The 24,948-nt window shown below is 44.9% G+C and overlaps 1 protein-coding gene across 2 annotated transcripts in view; it reads right to left on the bottom strand.

Annotated features, from left to right (window-relative positions):
* LOC137564349 (ankyrin repeat and KH domain-containing protein 1-like) overlaps positions 1–24,948 on the bottom strand; it is a 156,317-nt gene that overhangs the window by 111,751 nt on the left and 19,618 nt on the right. Inside the window, exons 2-4 of one of the 2 annotated variants that reach the window (XM_068278123.1) lie at positions 11,618–11,771; positions 7,684–7,840; positions 578–725 (exon numbers count right to left, since the gene is read on the bottom strand). In XM_068278123.1, the coding sequence (XP_068134224.1) occupies positions 578–725; positions 7,684–7,840; positions 11,618–11,771 (459 nt within the window). The remainder of the gene's footprint in view (positions 1–577; positions 726–7,683; positions 7,841–11,617; positions 11,772–24,948) is intronic. The other variant, XM_068278124.1, reaches the window with a different exon arrangement.

Here is a 24,948-nt window from a genome sequence, read left to right as displayed (position 1 = left end):
TCCTTACTCCACTATGAACAATGTCAGTTGCCTCAATGTCATGCTGAACTTTTGCATTTAGTTTGCTTTTGAGTCACATCTGCAACAAGCATGCAGCCAGTTGAGTCACATGAGAGTCAGGCCTTGGACCCACCAGCAGTTTTTTGTAAGAGCTTGTGATTAGTAAAGCACTTGCTAATGCAATGAGGATTTTTTTTTTTAAATCCCATCACTCAAGTGGGATCACACCCATAGCATTACATTAGCAAGAGTTTTTCGAATCACAAAGCGCTGCTAGTTAGTCCGAGGCCTCAAAGCATCTGATCGGCGTGCTCATTCTGGACCAGTGACAGAGTATTAAAAGGCAGAACATCAGCACAGATATCAGGAAACTGGCATGGTTTATTTGAGAATGAAGAGGACAGCCTCCATATTCCTCTCACTTCAGGTTCCCTTTAAAAAGGAAATAAAAGACTGCAGCCTAAAATTTTTAAACTACACACGCAGGAAGGTTTAATACTGGATTTAGGACTGTTAAAATTGCAGCGGCATCTTACACTTGAAAGTATAAAGCAAGCTATAGTAAAGGACGACTTACTTGTGCCAACTCATAATAACCAGCCGAGCAAGCCAGACACAGAAGACTGTCCCCTTCCTCTGTGTGCTCATTTACATTTCTGCCTTCATTGAGCAGCTTGCGCACAGCATTCACATCTCCATCCGAGCAAGCTTCTGCCAAGCTCCGACTGAAACAAAGAACCAATATTATTCTCAACATAGTGCTGGCATCATAAACAGCACAAAAAGTCAATGGGAACCTTATTTAAAAAAATAAAGTCAGGTACTTCCCTAAGGAGAGGGAAGGCTCTGGGTCCTAATGACGCTTCTCTCTCCTCTCCCGATACCTGTTCCAGTGCCAGCTCCCCCGTAGCAGTATTTGAATAAATTAGTCAAATACTGCTCTCTCCGCCGCCAAAGATAGGCTTCGGCAGTCTTTGGGTGCCCGAGTGCTCCTGAAGACGGGCCGCTCCAAGCTGCGCACGTTCGAGCGCCCTCGCTCACGCAGTATGGAGACACCTGTCTTCAGGAGGACTCGGCTCCCGAAGACTTCCAAAGTCCCCTGCAGCGGGGGATTTAAACGGGGAAGCCAGCAGTGCACCAAGGGCACAGAGAGAGGAGAGGGAAGGCTCATCAGGACCCAGAGCCTTACCTCTCTTTAGGTGAGTATCTGGTTTCTTTTTTTTTTTTTTTTTTTTTGAAGACTCCCATTAGCTTTAACAAAAACAAAATCCTAATTTTCCATGAAATAAGTTGAAACGCATTTAACTAAAATAACATCAAACTCTTAAGCAACAGCATAATCTTTACAGAAAAACATTTCCTTGTTACAACTTATAGAGCCCCTTCGGGAAAGCTGCAGTGTAGTTAGTTCCTGGTTTGCTGGGAGCACAGAAAAGGTTAAAGGGAAGGTTCAGGGACTAGCTAAAAAAAATAAAAATCCATTTCCACTTACCTGGGGCTTCCTCCAGCCCGTGGCAGGCAGGAGGTACCCTCGGCGCCGCTCCGCAGGCTCCCGGTGGTCTCCGGTGGCCGACCCGACCTGGCCAGGCCGGCGGCCAGGTCGGGCCTCTTCTGCGCTCCATGGTGCGTTCCACGCCGGCGCGCTGACGTCATCGGACGTCCTCCGGGTTGTACTGCGCAGGCTCAGAACTACTGAGCCTGCGCAGTACAGCCCAGAGGACGTCCGATGACGTCAGCGCGCCAGCGTGGAACGCACCATGGAGCGCAGAAGAGGCCCGACCTGGCCGCCGGCCTGGCCAGGTCGGGTCGGCCACCGGGAGCCTGCGGAGCGGCGCCGAGGGCACCTCCTGCCTGCCACGGGCTGGAGGAAGCCCCAAGTAAGTGGAAATGGATTTTTATTTTTTTTTAGCTAGTCCCTGAACCTTCCCTTTAAGCTGCTGTGTTCACATATTAGCTCTCAACTCAACAGACAGCTTGGAGCTCAAACTACACTGGCTCATTACTTGCTGAGAAGGGAGAATTAGACAGGTGGTTCTCTATAAGCAAATGCGGATTTGTGGATCCACTGGAACACAGTGGATTTCTTGGTGGTGTTCTTTCCCGTGACAGAGCTCAGGTCTGTTTTAAAACAACTGAAAACTGCATTGACAGTTATTGGCACCCCTTACAATTTCAGACATATCATTGCATTTTCAGCTCTGCACACACTGCGTTTTTCTGTTTTCTCTACCCCCCTATAAAAAGTGCATCCAGTGCATTTCAATGATCTTGTTCCAACTACATGTCCTCTGAGTGCAATAATGCTTTTGAAAACCCTATGTGGATGTGTTGTGTGCGGTTTCTGTGCAGCACCATCTCACTGCGTCCACAACACTGCTGTGTGCTGGAATTAAATGCAATGCACACGGGATAGCACAGAGCAGGTCCATGGTTTAATGGAACCATTCTCACTTATGCAGTTGCAGTGCACAATGTACTGCTGCGTGAGTTTTTAGCAGGCCACGTTTGCATTGCCACTTGAGCTGCAGCTTTTATCTAGTGTGTTGGTGTGGTGTTAAAATTGTATTTAAATTAAACTGGGTAGATTGTAAAGTACAGCATTTAGATAGACGAGAAGAGGAAAGCCTCTGAACCTTCCAGAGCCTTCCCCTTATCCTCCACTGTACCAGCGCTGGGATCCCTGAAATTCCACATCGCTAGTACGCACTGCGCAGGTGGCTCATGGCTGTGCAGTAGCATGTAACAGGTGTTTGGGCACAGCAGAAAAAGCCACGCCCACTCGGCTACATACTAGCAGTCAGGCGTGAGTAGCATGCAGCTGCGATGGAGACATCTCCGTCCACAAGCCCTTGCTGACAGGCATGCAGGGTCTCTGTGCTGGATGGATGGAGGCGAGGGTGGTGGGCCTCCCAAGGTAAGTATTCAAATTGAGCCGTTTTACCCTTTGCATATGAACTGGAGAGAAAATGAAACTGAGTAAAGTTGCTTATTTACCAATCTTAATTTATAGGCTATTTAGGCCCGGTTCACATTAGCGTTCGCTATCCGGATTTTCCGGATCTGATCCGGACCGCATACTGTACAAACGGAACGTACGTTCCACATAGCAATGTAAAGTCTATGCGGACGTTCACACGCGTCCGTTCCGTCCGTACCGGAGCCGGATCGGATCCGGACTCTTTTCCAACATGTGCTATTTTTTGGGTCCGGATCTCCGGCCCACGCACCCGGACCTGACAGCACCATCCGGAACACAGAAACCAATGGGAAACGGAAGGCACAGAACACACTGCCTACAAAAACCTGACGTTCTACCCCACTTCCTATGCGTATCCAAGCGGCCATGTCGGATGGGGACACATGGGCCAAGCATGTCTGGAGTGGAGCAGCAGTGACAGACGTGCTGGAGCGGTTTGGCAGAATGTCGGAGGTGGAGGTGAGGCCTAAAGTGGAGGAACCTGATTCTACAGGTGCACCAGGTGCACCTTTCTGCTGACCAACATTTTTTTCTAAAATTTCGCTATTTTTTGCCCACGGATCCGGATGGCAGCCTGATGCATGCCTGATACAAACGGATCCGGATCGGAACCGTACGGTTCAGGTCAGGATCCGATCAGGATCTGGTCCGTTTACTTGCCAAAACGCAAGTGTGAATGGGGCCTTAGTCAGCGTGTGCCCATTGTAAAATCTTTTTTGTGACTGATTTACATAATGAGATGTATCACTGGTGGTGACATCTTTAGTTCTGTCAGGTGATCAGTACGGAATGTTCGTTCACTGAGAGTTCTATGCACAGAGGGAGATACTGGTTGCTTGGTAGTTGGAAACGGCTGTCATTTCCCACAATGCAAGGAGGTTGACAAGACAGCAAAACTGTCAGGACCAAGGTCATGACATCACACTGTGGGAGGAGTTCCACCACAATATCAGCCATACAGACCACCCCTGATGTGTTAGAGAAAAGAAAGATTTCTCGCAGGAAAGGGGAAATAGTTACTGATTGGGATGAAGTTCAATCCTTTGTTACAGTTCCTCTTTAAAGTGGATCCGAGATGAACTTTTACTCATTGCATAATTGTGTTCCTTTCCTATTGTTTATAGGGCATTCTTCAAGCCAAATCCTTTTTTTTATTGTTTTAATACTCTAATTCCCTATAAACTAAACAAGCCACGCCCACAGCTTTTCAGAGAGCCAAGGCACTTTCAGACAGTAGCAAGGGCTCATGGGAGCTCAGTCTGGGCAGGAGGAGGGGGAGGTGTTACTAGCCAGAGACTTCAGAGGCAGAGGGGAGGCGGGAGGATTAGGTTTTTTTTGCTCAAGATGCAGATAAACCTGCCTCTGTGTAATGTTTACAAACAACATGGCTGCTGTCATTGTATCACAGGAAAACATCATATTCTATTAAAGCTGTTTGCAGCTAGATTTGCTGTGTAAACGATCTAAAACTTTAGATAAGATATATAGACAAGTTACTTGTTATAGTTAGTTTTTCATCTCGGATCCGCTTTAAAGATAGTGTAAAATAGGCATTAGGCCTTGTTGTTATGTGTTTTTCCACACATTATACTTTTTAGTAAAGCTTTTTTTTTCCTGCGTGTGAAAGTATATAAGACATGAACCAGTCCAATGGTTAACATGAAATCTAACGCATTTTTGCATAAAATTAATCTAATGGAAAGTAGGCTGAAATGAATACGCTGAAAAAATGAACTTCTGCGATTCCGCCTCAGGTTTTGCAGCAGTCTGTGATGTGTACAGTGATCAGTGTATAGCGTCTGTGATGTGTACAGTGAGCAGTGTATAGCGTGCACAGAGGATTAGTAATCTCTCGGTTGAACTGTTCGCTTCAATTAGTATCACAGGTGTCTTCAATCTCATAATCTGTCACTCAGCCTGTCTGAATGGAGAAAAGTACTTTGTCTGGCGTTTCACATCATACTGGGCCGCACACAGATAACACAAGGAAAAGCAGAGCTGGAGGAAGAAAGGAAGGGGAGTTTGTAGCCTGTACCTTTAAGCCTGGTTTTACACCTGGCCAAAGCATTGCGGTATGATGCTCCGCACCCATCGCCAAACGCTACATTCATAGGACCCTGTGACTGAATGTGCCAACAAGGTCATATGCATAGCGCCGCCCCCTCCCCCGCATGCCCAGTGACGTACCCTCCTCCAGACAGGAATTAAGTCACTGGGATTCCCGTCTTCTCGGTCATACTTGCGTGGTTACGCGGAGGCACACAGCCAATGTATTAACATTTTCTGCGCCGCCCATCAACTGCTCTACCGATTGGAGTCAGGTCCTGGAGGCGGAGTTTAGCAGGGAATGTGTGCGCACGATCCCTGATGACATGCAGAGCGGGGACTAGTGAACAGCCTGCCAGCTGCGATCAGAGCTGGCAGGTTGTTAGAAAACAAAATATTTTCAATTGTACAGCGCTGCATTCTAGCGCAGTGCTGTACAGGGGACAGCTTTGTCACTTAGCTGTCCCCTGAGTGGCTCACAATCTAATCCCTGCCATATGCTGATGCCTGGGGGGGGGGGGGGGGGGGAGAAAAAAAAAAAAAGCCCGTTAAAAAAATGTAAAACACATTGCAGCAGCAATCAGATCCCACCAACAGAAAGCTCTGTTGGTGGGAAGAAAATGGGGTAAGATTCATCTGGCTGCTAAGTTGTATGGCTGAACAATAAACTGTTAAAGCTGCGCAGTGCTTAATTGTAAAAAAAAATGGCCCATTACTAGGGGAGTATAAACCTGTTGTCGCACTGGTGCACTTTGCGTCCGGCAGCAAATCGGGCACTTCCAGGGCACCGCAATGGGGGTAGTGTGCTAGGCCACGTAGACTCGCCGCTGTTGCGTTACCCTGCATGCAGAAAAGGTAACACAAAGAAAGTGGCCTAGTGTAAAAAGGGCCTAAAGGTAACCTGAAGTGAGAGAAATATGGAGGCTGCCATATTTATTTCCATTTAAGCAATACTACTCGCCTGGCTGTCCTGACGATTTTCTGCCTCTAATACTTCTAGCCATAGACCCTGAACAAGCATGCAGATCAGATCAAAAAACAAGAGTAGCTGCATGCTTTTTCAGGTGCGTCTAGACATTACTGACCAGAAAGGTGAGCAGGACTGCCGGGGAACTAGTATGGTTTAAAAGGAAACATTTGGCAGTCTATCACTTACACTTCAGGTTCCTTTAATGTGCTTGTCCATTACCATTTATAAAGAGGTTAAGGGCTAAATGTATTAATGAAAAAAAACGTATTAGGAAAGATTTTTCTTTTACTAAACATTTAACATACATGGAGTTAGAGATTATGCTTGCATAATATGATAGAACACAATGTCCTAACCTGCTACTAAGTGTTTCCCTACCCATCACCATCTTGCCTCTTTCAGAAGCTCCACATCTGTCAGCAATTTTCACTAGCATGGGAGAAGCAACATTACTGATTTTGGACACCCAGTTTCAGGGCTGTGCAGTCGGAGCAACTTTGGGTAGCTGAAGTCAGAATCTGTGCTTTCAAACTGAAGAGTCGGAGTCTGACTCTACAACCAACTCTACAGCCCTGGTAAAAATTAGACTAAGGAGTCAGAGTAATTTTGGGTACCTGGAGTGGAGTCAGTGGTTCCATAAATGGAGGAATCAAAGTAGGATCATTTTTGTACTAACTCCACAGTTTATTGGGCACCAGCAAAAGAATGGATCGTTTTTGTGCACACCATTACTTTATTGTCTTCTTTAAAGTGAACCAGAGACGAAGCACCCTCATGTATTTTACTATATGTATTTACACACAGATATATATATATATATATATATATATATATATATACACACATCTACATATATATCTATCTCAGTGGGAACATTAGAGAAAACACCTACCATGCTCTCCGTTTCATCCTCACTGCTAAAAGTGTGTTATCAGCTGTGATAAGAATCCCGGACTGAGCATTCAGCCTGGTTTTGCCGGGAAGTATTATAGCTGAGTCATCATAGCAGAGCCACAAGAGGGAAGGCTTGAGCTTGAAAAGACACCAGAGAAGACAGACTCAGCTATAATCATTCTGTAGCAAAGCCAGACTCAATGCTCAGTTCTGAAATTCTTATCAGAGGTGATAACAGTCGGATTAAAAAGAGAACAATGAAACAAAGAGCAGACTAGGGGCCTGATTCACAAAGCGGTGATAACTCAGTTATCACGCCTAAAAGACTTTAGGCGTGATAACCTTTGCACTAGCAAAGTTATCACCACTTTGTGCTCTAGCACGCGCGCGCAAAGTCCCATAGGGCTTAATGGGAGCTGCGCGCGAAGTGCCGGGTGCTGCGAAAAATTAAAGTGAGTTTAGGCGTGATAAAGGGGTTTTCACTCGCGTGCAAACACTTTGCACCGCTTTGTGAATCAGGCCCTAGGTGTTTACTGTCATGTTCCCACTGATTTATAAGGTAAAATACATGAGGGTGCTTCATCTCTGGTTCTCTTTAAGCTAAAGATGATTTTTGTACCAAATCCACAGCACTGGTACAATTGCTGGTAGTAGACTGTACAGTGCTTCCAAATGCACCACAAATTGAAAATGCTACAAAGCTCTTGCACAATTGCAGGCGCTGTTCTCAGGGGGCCCCCAGCCTAAGAAGACATGAAAGAGTAGTGAAAGAGGGAACGATAAAGGGGATACATACTTGTCTACTTCTCCTGTAGGAAGACTGTTATCAGCTCTCATGCGAGTCAGGGCGGCGGCGGCTTCATCCAAAGCGCAGCTCACAGAGGAGGTGAGTCTCCGTAGTACTTCTGGATCTGCAAAGGCTTTGCCATCGGCAGTGGACAATTTACCAATTCCTTCAGTGTTATGTTCAAATCACATTAGTAAGAAAAACACAAAATGCACAACATATTAGTTAAAAACCATTCCGATGAGATGCAGGTTAGGATGACAAGAAAACACCATTTCAAGGAGCAGTATAAACGAGCAGAAAGAAAAAAATGTTGACATTCCCACACACACACACACATTCCCAGTGAGCGTAGGATGATACAGGAAGGAGGAATACATAAAAAGAAAAAACGTCTAACAAAATGTTTTTTAAATATTGCCGTCACTGCGCACAGAGGATAGGGAAGCCTCATTGGGATCCTGAGACTTCCCCCTTCCGAGGCAAGCATCTCCCAGAGGGAGTTTTTTGCTACAGATGTTCTTTCACCCACATACTACAAAGGTGTGGAGAAAGCTGGCGAGAACCGCGCTTTTCTTTACCTTTACCGTCAATCATACATGCTCCCTCCCCCCCCCCCCAAAAAAAAACTTTTCATAAAAATTCATAAGCTAATAATAATAATCCAAACATTTGTATAGTGCTTTTCTCCTGTAGGACTCAAAGCTGCAGCCACTGGGATGCGCTCAAGAGGCCACCCTGCAGTGTTTAACTCCTTACTTGAATAGGTACTGACCCTATTCGAACCCTGGTCTCCCATGTCAAAGGTGGTGCCCTTTACCAGTACACTATCCAGCCACTAGATAAGAATTAGCCCAGGACGGACAGACCTAGCAAAACAATGGCTATGCGGCAGAGCTAGTCCTGTTCTCACATCACGATTATAAAGCATACCGACACTACGAAACATAAGGGATGTCCTGTGAAAACATAAAAGGATGACTGAAGCAAGAAGGATATGGCGGCTGCCATATTTATTTCCTGCTAAGCAATACCAGTTGCCTGGTTATCCTGTTGAACCTCTGCCTTTAGTACTTTTAGTCATTGACCCTTAACAAGCATGCAGCAAATCAGGTGTTTGACATTTTTGTCAAATCTGACAAGATTAGCTGCATGCTTGTTTCTGGTGTAATTCAGTCACTACTGCAACCAAATAGATCAGCAGAAGTGCCAGGCAACTGGTATTGTTTAAAAGGAGATAACTATGGAAGTCTCCATATCTCTCTTGCTCCAGTTGTCCTTAAAAAAGGACTTCCAATGCAAATATGCTTAAAAAGATTTTACTCACCTGGGGCTTCTCCCAGCCCCTAGCAGCAGTCTCAGTCGCTCGCCGCAGCCCTGGTCCTCCGCATTGCCCGCTGGAGACATTTCTATTGGCTCCTGACCCCGTGATTACTGTGACACAATCTCATTAGCTCGCATTAATCACAGGGTCAGGGGCCAACGAAAGTCTCCTGCATGGCTCACAGAGCTCTGCCGTCATAGCGAGTGAGCTTCAGCGACAAGAGAGCAGCGCGAACAGTGGTAGCGGCAAATCCGTGCAGCGGTAGGCCCAGTTTCTTTGTACCAGTGGTCTCTAGGCCCTTAAAGGGAACCTTAACTGAGAGTGATATGGAGGTTTCCTTTTAAACAATACCAGTTGCTTGGTAGTCCTGCTGGTCTCTTTGGCTGTAGTAGTGGATGGACACACCTGAAACAAGCATGCAGCTAATCCAGTCTGACTTCAGTCAGAGCACCTGATCTGTATGCTTGTTGAGGGGATGTGGCTAAAAGTATTAGAGACACAGGATCAGCAGGAGAGTCGGGCAACTGGTATTATTTTAAAAGGAAAAATCCACATCCTCAGTTTAGGTTCCCTTTGAAGGGCCAGAGACCACCGATACCGAAGTAGTTAATTGTGTTCACTGGTGTCGGTTCCTGAATGTTATATTTGTCAACCTCCATACAATAGCACTTAAAAAAAAAAATTAAACGTAAAGGCCAGCTAAACCCAAAACTGAAAAAAACAGGGCAAATTATATATAGCCGTGAGGATGATAAATGTATATAACCGGTGTACATGAGCAGTTTAACTTAAAGGACAATGTTAAACTATGGACGTTTTGATTGAAGATTGTACCATGCCCATATATAGGGGTCCTTCCCCGGCACATCCACAATCAGTCCTCATAAGCCAGGGGTTCTCAAACTGGGTGCCGCGGCACCCTGGTGCGCCTCGGGCAAATTTCAGGGGTGCCTCGGCATGCATCCCCATCCTTTATGCAATACCATCAGGTAATGCAACCGTACATTGATATACAATGTGGCTGCATTACCTGCTAGTTAACCTTTAGTCCCCGCAAACCATGAAGTTGAACATGAGAGGAATCGCAGTGCCTAATAAGCATCTCTAGCTACTTGGAGTGAGTCGTCGCCTGCTAAGGGTCATAACGGCATTTCTGTAGTTTTTGCCGAGGGGTGCCTTGAAAAAATTTCATAGCCATCAAGGGTGCCTTCACCCAAAAAAAAGTTTGGTAACCACTCATACGCTATAACCCTCCGACTTAGATTACATCAGAATTACTGGAAACAACGGGACAGGATTGTAGAATAGAGAGCTCTAAAGCCCCATCTACACGATAAGATTCTCTGTACGATTCGATTACGATTCTATTTACGATCCGATTAAATCCGACATGTCCAATCGGGATTCGATTCAATTCGCCATTGTTTTGCAATGACAAATCGAATTGAATCCCGGATTTAATCGGATCGTAAATAGAATCGTAATCGAATCGTACAAAGAATCGTATTGTGTAGATTGGGCTTTAGATGTAGCTGAGCAGTGTGTAATAAACCTTCAGCTCTGAGCGCTCTGATCCTGTATCTCGGCTTCTGCCTTTCTGAAGTAATCTCAGAAGATTACAGCCAGTGAGGCCTGCATGGTAGATGTAAGCAGGAAGAGGAAGAAGAAAGCATGTTTTCTTTCCTTTATTAGCTTACAGATCAGTTGCAGAATCTCTATGCTGTGCAGACAGTGATCGAGCAGTCAGTCCTGTAGCGCAGGATTAAAAAATACATCATTACTGCTTGAATAATGAAATGGAACTGGACCCTATCTATTTGGTACAGTCCTTCAGGGGCTTGTTTCTACTAGGTAGGAATACGCAGTTTCCCCACATTCAAGCAGGATGGGGAAACACTAACTATTCAGTCCACAGAAGGCCGTAGTGATTCCGGAAGGCATACAGCAGTTTTCATAGCAATGCATTGGAACCCCTACAACCCAGCATGGCTATAGCCAATTGTATGCCGTGTCGCAGCAGCATGAGTGCTTCTGCAGATTCGGAAACCGGATGCAGCACCCAATGGGAATAAGGCTTTCATCCTGGCCCTGCTGGCTGCAGATTCTGAGCAGGCAGGTTAGATATGACCGTATGAAACCGTAATAAAATCAATAGACACCTGACTACTTCCAAAATTCCAATATTACTGTAGCAAACCTGCTTCCACAAGAGAAGGTGGAACTTTGTAGTTCACATGAAGTAGGTGAAGCAATTTGAAGACTCCACTCTGCAAACAGGAAGTAACATCCTCTACGGATCTGCAGCTTGCATGGATTGCTGCAGGTAAGCACAGCTGTGCACTTAATCTTTTTATCAATTTAAAGCGTCCCACTTGTCAGGGGTAACACTATGTTACGCTAATCCTGATTACTTTCAGAATGTGCACTGATCAGTTTTGGGTTCAGTTGGGCTTTAGTTACCCTTTCAGGCTGCACAAACCACATCACCATGCAAGAAGCTGGAGAATTTAGCTGCCAAGTGGCCGTAATTAGAGTGCAATAAAGCAAGCAGTAACTTCACACTGCTATATAAAACAAAACCCCCAAAAAATCTTCAAACATAATCTTGTTCAACCATACCTGCAGCTTCCAATAAAGCTTCCAGACGTGCCTGTGTCTCTGGATCAACAGTCCTGAAATCAGCCTCCTCTGCTGCCGTCGATAAAAAAAGTTCTGACGCAGTTTTAAGCACCGGATTATCCAAAACTTCTTGGTCTAAAATAAAAGACTCGACCTGTGGCAACAGAGAACAAGAAAACATAAGATTAAAGTCTATGTAGAGAAGAGTAACTAGGATGTGATGAGAAAACAAAAGCAAACTACTAGATAATGAAAGTCAGGAGGGTTACATGTACTTTAGGATACCACAACAGCTACACTCAAACAATTTTCTGCCTATATCATTTGTGCAAAGGTTCCTTTAAAAAGATATTTACCTCCCTCACTGTCCCCGCTTAGCCTCAAGGCAAGTACACAAGCTAGAGTGTTTGATAAAGGCAGCTAGTACCCCCGTACTACTAGTGCACCCCAAGGTAGATGTAATGGTCCTCCATAACATTTGTCTTTTATAAATGACTAGAGCTGTGTTCACAGTGGTACGTCGTAGTGAGGAATAACGGCTGCTTTGTACCACAAATGTTCAGTGTTGCGGGTGAGCCGAGGTTTAACGGCATGCAGCATGGTAAAGCACTGTTAGTGACAGTGAAGCATACTTTTCATTGACTATGCTTCACTGTACGTCACGCAAAAATGCACAGATAACAAGCTTTCCTGCTTCGGAAGGCAATACAACAGCCACTGGAAACTTGGCCTTAACAAAAAGATAAGACAGATCTAATATTCTGGGCAAGCAGTGATATACAGTATTAAGAAATGTGTTCTGAGTGGTGGGCATGTTCATTCACGTGTACAGTAAAAACACTACTATAAAGGTTTTTACAATGTCCTTTAGTTTGGGGACAGTGTGCCTTTAGCTGTATAAACTGATACTTGCAAAAAATTGATGATTTAAAAAACAAAAAACAAGCATTAAAGAATAAATATTCGGTCATTTTATTTTGGTTGCACTGATTATTTTCAAACTTATTTGGGATGTTTACCAAAAAAAAAACAAAAAAAAAAACAACAAAAATAAGTTAGCGGTTTTCCCATAAATATGCTTGTGAAAGGAAGTGTATTTATTTTAAGTACAGAGGGAAAGCGCTATGTGCCCCTCCTCCCCAGTCCAGGAATGAACGTTGCCGCTGAGCATTTCCATACTACGCGCATGTACACCCATTCAAAGGCGAGTGACTGCTGCTATATCAAATAGCAGCAATAATTAAAGCTGAAAAAAAGGTTTAGCAGATAGTGTCACAGTAAACATGCTTTTTTGTTAGTAGGAGGGCTTTTCGGTCTCTTATCCCCCCGTACATTCCTAGTGGTTTTGGTCACTCCGAGCTGATTGGTTACTCAGTTGTCCTGGTCCAAGCCCTATCCCATACAGCAGGGGTCCCCAAACGTTTTGGGTCGAGGGCCGGGTCAACATACTTCAGACTGCCGGGGGGCCGGAGTATATATAAAATGATGTAGAAGTCTTTGTGGGCCAGACAGTGAAGCATACCCAGGTTAGAACCTGCAGTCCAATTGGACAGCAGTGTCACCTGATGTGGAATATGATTGGAAATCAGCAAATGACTGCTTTCTGGCTTCATTCTATAGGCAGACCACTAATATTTAAAGATGTAGCTGCCCGCATCTATAATACATTTTGTATGTGAGGGGCCGGTAAAAAAGCCTCAGGAGGCCACATTCGGCCCGCGGGCCTTAGTTTGAGGACCATACAGCTATATCAATCCCTGCCATGTACTGAGGAGGACCAAAAATCCGAAACAGGCTGCCTGCATGGGAGGTTGATGTGGTTGTGTAACATTTAAAGCTATAGGCTTACTATAAACCAGCGGTTCTGGATGTAAGCCTGGCTTTCAGGGGCATAGACAGATAATTTGCATATTCAGTAGTGGAACGTTGTGGGTAACCACAAATGTTTACTTATAGCTGAATTATTGCAAGTTTCGTTCTGTTTTAAGAAGACATATCACACCAAGCGTTGCTTTCTTAGTAGGAGGGATTTTCGGCCTCCTTTGGCCCCCTATACTTTCCTAGTGGTTTGGGTCACCCCGAGCTGCTTGAGAACTCAGTAGTAAATATTAATCCCTACTTAGCCTATTAGCTGCTAATAAACTAAAGCACACACCAACTATACATACAAAGCAATTTCCTGTCAACTTGACAGGTCGAATCGATAATATCCAGCATGTCCGATCTGCTCTCGATCAACATCAGGATCGCTTTTCAGATCAGTACTGCACAAAATCAATCCCGGTCTCAATCAGATATGACGAAATGATTTAAAGGAATACTGTAGCTGTAGCCCAGTATGGTTTATGCCTGCGCAGTACGCTCCTGGTGACATCAGCGGGAGCGAGGACACGGCAATGCAGGCGCAGTGGTTTTCAGACTTTAAAGTCTGAAATTCCAGAAGTGAACCGGAGGCGGGGCCGGAGCATCGGTGAGTGGCTGCGTGGGCACAGGATGTCTGCGGGGGACCATTAGAAGCCCCGGGTAAGTTCAACTCACTTTTCCTAACCCCCCCACAGTATTCCTTTAAACCATCGATCAGACATGCAAGAGGGCTGCAACCTTACAGAGGGGACAGCAGCAGCCTGGAGGAAAGGGGAACTTTGGCGCTGGAATGATTAGACTGCTAGAGGCTGAAAGAAGCCCCAGGTAAGTAAAGCTGTACTTTTTTTTCTTCGTCATCTCATTTATCCTTTAAGGTGTGTGCACACCTTTAAATGATTGCCGCTACAGTGACAGTTCAGGGCCCCTAATGTTGTACAGAAGCATCGCTAAGCTTTTGACTAGCTATGCACCTGTACAAACGTCTCAGGCACTTATATTGACCTGAAGAAGCGGGCCAAGACCCGTGAAACACATTGTCTATAGTACATTGATACATTTTTTTCATTTACCAATGGTTTGTCGTTCTGAGAAGGTAAGATATTACACTTCTCACCTATATAACCACCTGCAGTAGCATATCATAAATAGACAATGAATAGTGCACTCTATAGTGTACAAATAATGTGTATACATATAATCAGACTATCACATGAAAGTCCACCTATCATTGGATAGCAGTCCTAATCACCAAACAAAGTGCATCAATCTTCTAGTCCCATGGATACTGTGCTTGTGCTTCAAACTCTTTGATCTTCTGTGTATTCATTTACTCCATCAGACACAAAAATCAAAACGAAAGAAAAAACAAAACATAGCGTGACTAACGTAATTTTCACCACAAACACTTGTAGCTTCGTATTCTGTGTGATCCCACCACACCGACGAGAATCACAGCTCCTAACCCTTTATAGTGACCGCCTCATCATAGACAACATACACGTTTTATGGCAAGACAACACCTTCACTTTACTATCCTCCAAACCGCTGCTTCACACATAGGTACACTTGGGCCTCTCACCTGATCCTTACGCTGTCAAGGTTATAAGACAGCAGCAAGATCATTTGTTTTTAATCCAGGCTCCTGCACCTCCTCAGCTTTCCAGGCTTGATGCACTGCTAATACAGCAATCTCTTTCCACCACAACAGACCAGCCTAATAACTAAAGGCAATCTCCATAGTGTAAAACCTTCACTTTAATATACATTTTAAAAGTAGTGCACTCACATGTTCCACTTTCAAACAAGCATGTAAACTCCATATGTTGACAGCAGTCCACGTCCTTAGGCTCCGCCCAACGCGTTTCATACTACGTATTCATCAGGGGCTCCAAGTGCATCAAGCCTGGAAAGCTGAGGAGGTGCAGGAGCCTGGATTAAAAACAAATGCTGTTGCTGTCTTATAACCTTGACAGCGTAAGGATCAGGTGAGAGGCCAAGTGTACCTGTGTGTAAAGCAGCGTTTTGCTGGAGGATAGTGAAGTGAAGGTGTTGTCTATATGCTGTCTATGATGAGGCAGTCACTATAAAGGGTGAGGAGATGTGATTCTCAGTGTGGTGGGATCACACAGAATACAAACAGGGCTGTGGAGTCGGTACAAACATCTTCCGACTCCAACTCACACTCCTCAGTTTCTGAAACCACGACTCCGGGTACCCAAAATTGCTCAGACTCCGACTCCTTAGTCTAATACTTAACAGGGCCGTGGATTTTGTACAAAAATCATGCGACTCCGACTCCCGACTCCTCAGTTTATGAAACCACGAAAATTGTGGTGTGAAAATTACGTTACAGAGTCACGATAGGTTTTGTTTTTTCTTTCTTTTTATTTTGATGTCTGATGGAGTAAATTGATACACAGAAGATCAAAGAGTTTGAAGCACAACTGAATGAGAGCGCAGTAGCCATGGGACTGGTAGTGTAGTAGCATATCACCAAGGGCACATGCACCAGTGTTTTTTTATACAGTAGAGTGCATGTTAACCATAACTCTAGATTGTAAGCCTTTGGGCAGGGTCCTTTTGTGTCCTACCTGATCATGCAATATTGTCTGTAACCTAAATGAATGTCCAGAGCTGCGTAATATGTTGGCACTTTATAAATTCAATAAATAATAAAATAACTCTGGCAACTACCGGTAGGTCTTATTTAACATTATTCCAACAGATTTCATTGCACTGCTAATGCACTGATGTGAACATACCATTACAATATAATCTTATTGCATTCACCATGTGGTTATATTGTCAGTGTGAAAGTAGGCTCAAACGTGGCTAGAGGACTGTAGAGACCAAAAATATGTACATTTTGCTGCAATTTGTATGCAGCTTGAAACTGGGCAAACCTAAAGGCCCGTACACACGCTCAGCAAAACTGTGAGTGTCTCCCGACTTTAGTCCGTTTTAGACTGTTGGATGACAATCAGGTGCAGTGTTCTCCCTAGCCAGGAGGCATGAAAAAGTACCTGTGTGGGGCAAGATGAACGAATGCAGGGCCGATGCTTCTCTGCACAACTCTGCTTACAGCATAGGAGGAAGTGAGCTGATCACAGCCGGGTGCTCACCAAAACTAGCCGGGTGGTCCACCAAAAGAGCCTGAGGAGAACACTGAGGCGTGTGTACGCGCGCAAACGAATTGCCGAGCGACTGATAACAGACAATTATTGTGCCCGCTCCAACTGTCGGATCTATGTTGGCCTGCGGTTGTCTGATATTGTGCAGTTGATCCTTGTGTACAAGTCATTTGAGCGACTTGTACTCATTTTCAACGAGTAGTCAGTCATTGTGCTATCATGCACAGTATGTAAATGAGTTGGACGTTTATCCATCCGAACATGTGGACATACAGGTCGTGCGGGTGGTCGTTTGCACGTTGTGCGCGTGTTGAACGTGTGTATGTAGCTTGACACTGCAACAAAAGCATCCGATTGGTCCAATTCAAAGCCGGGTTTGAGCCAATTCAAATCAGAAGCAGCGTATTAGCCCAATTCTGGGCTACATGCAACCTTCAAACACAATTGGCAGCAATTTAGAAAATTGTCTAATTGTTCTTACTGATCACCTCTACACTTCTGTAAATCAGTCACGTGACTACCACCATCTCAAAACATTTGACCAGATTGCCATTTATTAAACCCCTAACTGAACCTTCACCCTGTGGAGACAAGCAAACAAAAACATCTCCTTGAGAGTTTAGACAGATACCTCTTCATAAAACACTAGATAAGAGCACACAGTGTCTGTACCCGTTTATCTGTTTCTCAAACGTTTACGGTGTTTGTCAAAATTTCTAAAGTAAGCCAAACAAAACTAGGTTTTAAGCCAACTGAAAAAAACTACACATATGCAAAGTAATCTCCTGTGCACGGAATACAAGTGCAGTCTGAACACCAATAAATTAGTCCAGTAGTGCTTTAATTGTATGAAATGTCCATACAGGTCACCAACAATTGACACAGTGTGTCCCTTTTATCCAGGTATATGCAAGAAAACAGTAACTTGACAAAGATGACCCATTGTGTCTCCAATACAATGGTTGGCGATTTGCATGGAAGTGTTTTTCATTCAATTAAAGCACACTGGACTACTGATTTGATTGGTGTGTGGATTAGTATAATTCTTAGGGATTGATGTAAACCAATGTGATTCCACATCCAGCAACCGCCAACAAAGGAAAGATGTGCAGTGGATTCTTCTACAATTGTGGGTGTGCAGTACAGGTGGGCATATTCCTTTGTGTGGCAAAGGTGTTTTAAATTTGCATTGTAAAGAAGGCTTTCTATGCCACAGCACAGAACACTAGCAATGCTGTTCCTTTCTGTTTAACAGCCCAGAAAGGTTTACTAATGGCCACCGGAGAGTGTTATAGGAGGTACTGGAAGAGCCCCCTGCTGATCCAGCAATTTACCTTCTCCCATGGTCTCAAATTTCCCACCTGACCTTCGTACCCCAACATACTCAGTGGGTACCTTAGTTGGTCCCTTGGAGCTGCTGTGGCCTCCCCTGTACCAGCTTACAATGAACTTTCACAACAGCTTTGATGCCGTGAGTATACTTCAAGATGAGTAAAGGCCCATACACGTCGGATTTCCGCGGACGTGTCGTTTGAACGTCCCATCATTCGCCCGCTAAATCTGGCGGGTGTACAGACTATCGTTCGCTTGATAAGAGTGAGTTTGAGCGATCCGCCCGGCGCCCAAACTCATTTATCAAGTGAACGATAGTCTGTACACGCCAGATTTAGCGGGCGAACGACGGAACGTTCAAACGACCCGTCGTTCGCGGAAATCCGACGTGTGTATGGGCCTTAAGGCAACAGTCGATAGGGTTGTCTGACAACTGCAAGCTCATCTGGGCGGAGCGACCCATCCACGTCACTTACTGGGGAGGCTGATTAGCAAGAGATTTTGCAACAAATCCAAATTCTCAAGCTGCCTTGAAACCTAGGACAGTAAACAGTGAGTAGATGCTAGAGCAGTGCAGCCAAGTATAAGTATGCTTTCCTTTTCAAGTGGAGCTCAACGATGTACACATGCACGCAACCAGAGTGAACCGGCCAGCAGAGTATAGAAACGCCTGATCCCTGCTTAGCCCAAGCAGAGGAAAGGGAAATCCGAGCGGGATACCGCCGCAGCTTTCTCCATTGGATGGGCATCATTAGAGGGATATTTTGACATGCTTTTTCCAATTTGTGATGCGTAAGTGGAAATGTAATATGTGCAGAAAGCAATCTGGCAAAGGTTTTAGGTTATGTGTCTTGGTTTTTATGTTTTATTGAAAGCCCGATTGGGAGGAATAAAATTCATTTAAAGAGACAAACAAAATTTTCATCCTTATTTCTTCTATCCTATAAGTTCCTATACCTGTTCTAATGTGCTCTGTCTTACTGCAGCCTTTCCTAGTAGCACAGTGGCTGTATTACCTCTGTTATGATCTAATCTCTCCTCTGTCAGGTCTGCCAGGCTGAGGCAGTCAAGCTGGAATGTGCTGTGCTGCTTGTGATTGGATAGAAGCTATACACACCCTCTCCAGGCCCCCTGCACACTCTGTATGACTCACACACTGAGCTCCTCTCAGCCTATCACTTGCTATGTTTCTTGTTTGTAAACACTGCATAAAAATGGCAATTACAAGCCAGGATTGCAGCAGGGAGTGGCAGAAACAGCACAGAGGGGCCCAGGAGAACATAGTGAATAGAATGGTATGCTTTTTATTGTAAGAATTTTAGAGTACAGATTCTCTTTAAAGGAAACCATCTAGAAAAAGGCTCGTTCTATACTCCTGATGACTGCACCACAAAATGCAAGTTCCACCTGCAGTTAGAGGTTGCTCCTATCTGGTGAGCAGTCACAGTGTGAGGAGGGGGTCGTGCACTCAGTGTGTTATCACCTGCACTTAATACACAGGGAGATTGTAGCGGAGGCAGTTCTAATTTTTTTTTTAAATATTACCCTATGTGGAGAAGCTTTCTATTTATCACAGAAACAGCTACATGTGATGCGAGATCCAAAGAGGATCCCCAACTTTCATTAAAGAGAATCTGTATTGTTAAAATTGCACAAAAGTAAACATACCAGTGCGTTAGGGGACATCTATTACCCTCTGTCACAATTTCGCCGCTCCTCGCCGCATTAAAAGTGGTTAAAAACTGTTTTAAAAAGTTTGTTTATAAACAAACAAAATGGCCACCAAAACAGGAAGTAGGTTGATGTACAGTATGTCCACACATAGAAAATACATTCATACACAAGCAGGCTGTATACACCCTTCCTTTTGAATCTCAAGAGATCATTTGTGTGTTTCTTTCCCCCTGCAGCTATCTTCCACTGAAGTGTCAGGCTGTTACTTCCTGCAGAGTGCAGACAGCTGTGCCTGTATGTAATTCCTCAGTATGTGAAAGCCCAGCCAGCTCAGAGGAGGATTTATCCAGCTTGTAAAAGATGAGAAGAGAGAAGCTTCCCTAATCTAAATAATACACAGGCAGTGTGCAGAGAGGGGCCTGGAGGGGGGAGATGCATCACAGAACCACAACACTGAAGAACTTGGCAGCCTTCCAGACACAGGCTGACAAGAGAGAGATAAGTTGATTTATTACAGAGATGGTGATAGTAGAACGTGCTGCAGTAAGCCAGAACACATTAGAATAGCTTTCTGAACTTGTAGGATGATAAAAAACAGGATGCAATTTTTGTTACGGAGTCTCTTTAAACGCATGACCTACCGTATTTTCTACCATAGTTGCATCATATATTCTGGATCATCGTCTATGGTAGAAAATACGGTAGGTCATGCGTTTAATGAAAGTTGGGGATTCTCCTCGGATCCCGCATCACATGTAGCTGTTTCTGTGATAAATAGAAAGCTTCTCCACATAGGGTAATATTTAAAGGGAACCAGAGATTAACGATTCACAGAAAATAAACATATCAGTTGATAGCTTGTAAAGAATAAATGCTCTACCTGATAATTTCGCCACTCTGGTGTGCCTTTTTGAGTGTTTTTTTTTTACCCATTATTGCTCCAGGAAATATCCAATATGGCCGCCTGCTCATACCTGTTCTGCTTCCGGGTTATGAGTTGTTCTGGATGTGCTGTCTAGCCTCTGAGACTATAGACAAGCAGGGCTGCTGCAGCCTTTCATCTGTCTGCTTTCAGCTATTATTCTGGTATGCTGTGTGGCTGCCTGTAGAAAGTGTCTCTCATAGAAATGAAACTGCATACAGTAGATAATGACAGGCTGCACACTGCACACAGATACACTGTTTCAGAGCTTCTTTCTCGGCAGCAGCAGCCCCTCCTATGTCAACAGCTCTGAGTAAGGAAATCTGATGCAGGAGGTGGCAGGCTTGGGCTTGAAAAGACTCCACAGAAGAGTGACTCAGCTATAATGATTCCAGGTCAAACCTCGACTGAATAGTCGGTGGATTCTTATCACAGTTGATAACAGATAGATTAGACTGAGAAGAATAAAACTAAAAGCATGGTAGGTGTTTACTGTCATGTTCCCACTGATAAATGTAATAAAATACATGAGGGTGCTTCGTCTCTGGTTCACTTTAAAAAAAAATTAGAACTGCCTCCGCTACAATCTCCCTGTGTATTAAGTGCAGGTGATAACACACTGAGTGCACAACCCCCTCCTCACACTGTGACTGCTCATCAGATAGGAGCAACCTCTAACTGCAGGTGGAACTTGCGCTTTGTGGTGCAGTCACCAGGAGTATAGAGCGAGGCTTTTTCTAGATGGTTTCCTTTAAAGAGAATCTGTACTCTAAAATTCTTACAATAAAAAGCATACCATTCTATTCCTTATGTTCTCCTGGGCCCCTCTGTGCTGTTTCTGCCACACTCTGTTGCAATCCTGGCTTGTAATTGCCAGTTTTAGGCAGTGTTTACAAACAAGAAACATGGCTGCTAACCTGCATGTGATAGGCTGAGAGAAGCTCAGTCTGTGACTCATACAGAGCCTGGAGGGGGCTTGGAGAGGGTATGTATAGCTTCTTCCTATCACAAGCAGAGCTGCACATTCCAGCCTGAGTGCCTGAGCCAACAAAGCAGTCAAAGGAAAGATTAGATTATATAAGAGATAATACAGAAACTGTGCAACTAAGAAAGGCTACAGTAAGACAAACCACATTAGAAGATGTATAGGAACTTATAGGAAAGAAGAATTAAGGCTGAAAATTTTGTTACAGAGTCTCTTTAACCTCCCTGGCGGTAAGCCCGTGCTGAGCACGGGCTATGCCGCCGGGAGGCACCGCTCAGGCCCCGCTGGGCCGATTTGCATAATTTTTTTTTTGCTACACGCAGCTAGCACTTTGCTAGCTGCGTGTAGCATCTGATCGCCGCCGCTACCCGCCGATCCGCCGCAATTCCTCTCGCCGCGGCCGCCCCCCCCCCCCCCCCCAGACCCCGTGCGCTGCCTGGCCAATCAGTGCCAGGCAGCGCTATGGGGCAGATCGGAGTCCCCTCTGACGTCACGACGTCGATGACGTCATCCCGCCCGTCGCCATGGCGACGGGGGAAGCCCTCCAGGAGATCCCGTTCTTTGAACGGGATCTCCTGATCTCCGATCGCCGGAGGCGATCGGAGGGGCTGGGGGGATGCCGCTGAGCAGCGGCTTTCATGTAGCGAGACTTTGTCTCGCTACATGAAAAAAAATAAATAAATAAAAAAAAAAAGATTTGCTGCCCCCTGGCGGATTTTTTGCAAACCGCCAGGGGGGTTAAAGGGCAAAAACCAGGTCGGAAAAAAAAAATACTAAACCTGGTGCATCCATGTTCCAGGGGCATCTTCTAGATGTTCTCCCCCATTTGCTGTCATCCTGTATTCACCTTCTGTCCGTCCAGGTGTCCCAGTAAGTGTCCTACCGTCCCCATTCTACCCCCAGTGTGTGTCTGCAACACCCCCGCCTGGTGTAAAGCTGTGCAGCGCTCATCTTACCTAATCCAGCTTCTGCGGGGATCAGAGACCTCTCTTCAAAGTGCATCTTATAGTCTCCCCCCCCCCCCCCCCCCCCCAGACATACTTTAAAACCTAGCAATTACTCACACGATCAAGGACCCGCATGTAATGCTAGGTGCACACTGAGATTTTCTGGCAGATTTACTGTGAGATCGATTATTTCCTACATGTCCGATCTGATTTAAGATAGATTTCCGAACATTTTCTGTTCACTTTAATACGAAATCGATCGGAAAATGCTCGGTAATCGATCTTAAATAAGATTGGACATGTTGGAAATAATCGATCTGACAGTAAATCTGCCAGAAAATCTCATAGTGTGTACCGAGCATTAGGCCGCTGAACAAAAGGCCCACATTACCTTTGAAATGGCATTTCTACCACAGAACCCATTGGACAAAAACCATACATTGTATACGTTACGCCTTTTCTCGTGTTGAAGTGATACTCCAAATGCACACAAGGCGGTGCAACGTCCCAAAACAAGTGCAAAGCTGAAACAGCAGCCATCACTGAACACTATAGGATGATCATTTCAGAAAACCGCAAAAGTGTAAACATGAACCTAACAACATTGTGTTTCAGAGGCAAACCTAAGTTTGATTTACTGCCAATACAAATAATTAAAAAAAAATGCATTTTCGACTGCCACATTGTGAACAGCTAAGGGCCTGAACACACTGCAGCACTTGCACCGCGTTTTTTTAAATCGCATGCGATTTATAAATCGCAAAGCCTTCATGAGAATAGAAAAATAGTATCGTACCAGTGTGTACAGGTCTTCACGATTTTTGTGAATTTTCAAAAAGACCTCGCGATAAAAAAAAAAATGCATGCGATTTAAAAAGCACAGTAGTGTGTACAGGCCCTAATGCCCTGTTCACACTTACGGTTTTAAAACGCCGGCAATTTGTGCGGTAGTGATTTTTCTGCGATTTAACGCGGGGAAAAAAAAAAAATCACTGAACAGTGCGGCGATTTTTCGCCTGGAAATCGCCTGAAAATGGTGCAGGTTACGAGTTTGCCGTTTTTGGGCGATTTGTGCAAATCGCCCAAATGAGAACAGGCCCATAGACTTTTATTACCCTAGCGCTTTATATAGCGCTAGCGTTTGAGCGTTTTCCCGAAATCGCGGCAAAATGCTCTAGTGTGAATGGGGCCTAACAGTGCCACAGCATAGTTGCATAGAAAAATGGCATAAAAGACACAGGGGAAATATGCACAAAAAGTGCAAAAAAAAATAATCAGATGTCCTTGTGTTATGAAACAAGAAAAAAAAAACCCTACCTGAATGCTAAATACCTGCATGACCTCTGCAGTTTTCCTTGCACCTCCTTCAACCACTTCCTGCTAAACGGACGTTCATAAACGTCCTATTTGTGCCCCATTAGTGCAAATAGCCAAAGTGCACCTGCATGCGTATTTAAATACTTCAGCCTATATAGTAGTTAATAAATAGGACCGATAGCATCCTTTGAAGAGTGAAACAAAAATGTGCATAATGAAATGTGTGCATTTCAACACTAGCTCAAAATAAAATTGGAGTTCAACTTGTTAAACCATAGAACAGATCAGAGCAAGGAAACAATCCTTAATCTGAAAACAAAAGGATATCGAAAGTCAGATATAGTGTAGTAAGTACTGGTAATGAATAATTCGATGAAAAAAGTGCAGTTATACTCACAAGACAGGGTCACCTCTCAGGCAACCACTGTGAAAGCAGGTGGGGAGATTAGACCTGTCCCCACTCAGGATTAATTAGTCGCTCTCAGATAGGAAAAAGGGGGTTCCATACAATCCTTAAGGTGGCCATACACTGGTCGATTTGCCATCAGATTCGACCAACAGATAGATCCCTCTCTGATCGAATCTGATCAGAGAGGGATCGTATGGCTACCTTTACAGCAAACAGATTGTGAACCGATTTCAGCCTGAAACCGTTCACAATCTGTTGTGGTGGTACTGCTGCTGCTGCCCCCGCCCGCCCGCATACATTACCTGCTCCGCCGGCGTGACTGCAGTCTCCCGGTCACCGCTGCTCTGTCTGCGCTCTGGTCTCCAGATCCGGCATGCCTCACTTCTTCTAGCCCGGCAGGAAGTTTAAACAGTAGAGGGCGCTCTACTGTTTAAACTTCCTGCCAGGCTAGAAGAAGTGAGGCATGCCGGACCTGGAGACCAGAGCGCAGACGGAGCAGCGGTGACCGGGAGACTGCAGTCGCGCCGGCGGAGCAGGTAATGTATGCGGGCTCTATTGAGTCGGTCGTCGGGCACTCGAACGCCGCTAGCGATGCGCTCTTTACCCGCGGGCGATCGACGGTTATTTTCCGCACGGCACGATCGACGGGATCGGACGAAATGGATCGAAATTCGGCGTGTAGCGTGAACGATTGGCAGCAGATTCGATCCCAGTGATCGAATCTGCTGTCGTAACGGGCGCAAATCGGGCC

Source organism: Hyperolius riggenbachi, chromosome 3, assembly GCF_040937935.1.
Source record: "Hyperolius riggenbachi isolate aHypRig1 chromosome 3, aHypRig1.pri, whole genome shotgun sequence".
Lineage (NCBI taxonomy): Eukaryota > Metazoa > Chordata > Amphibia > Anura > Hyperoliidae > Hyperolius > Hyperolius riggenbachi.
Note: the sequence above shows the minus strand (reverse complement) of the source record. Positions and strands in the feature narration are given on the sequence as shown.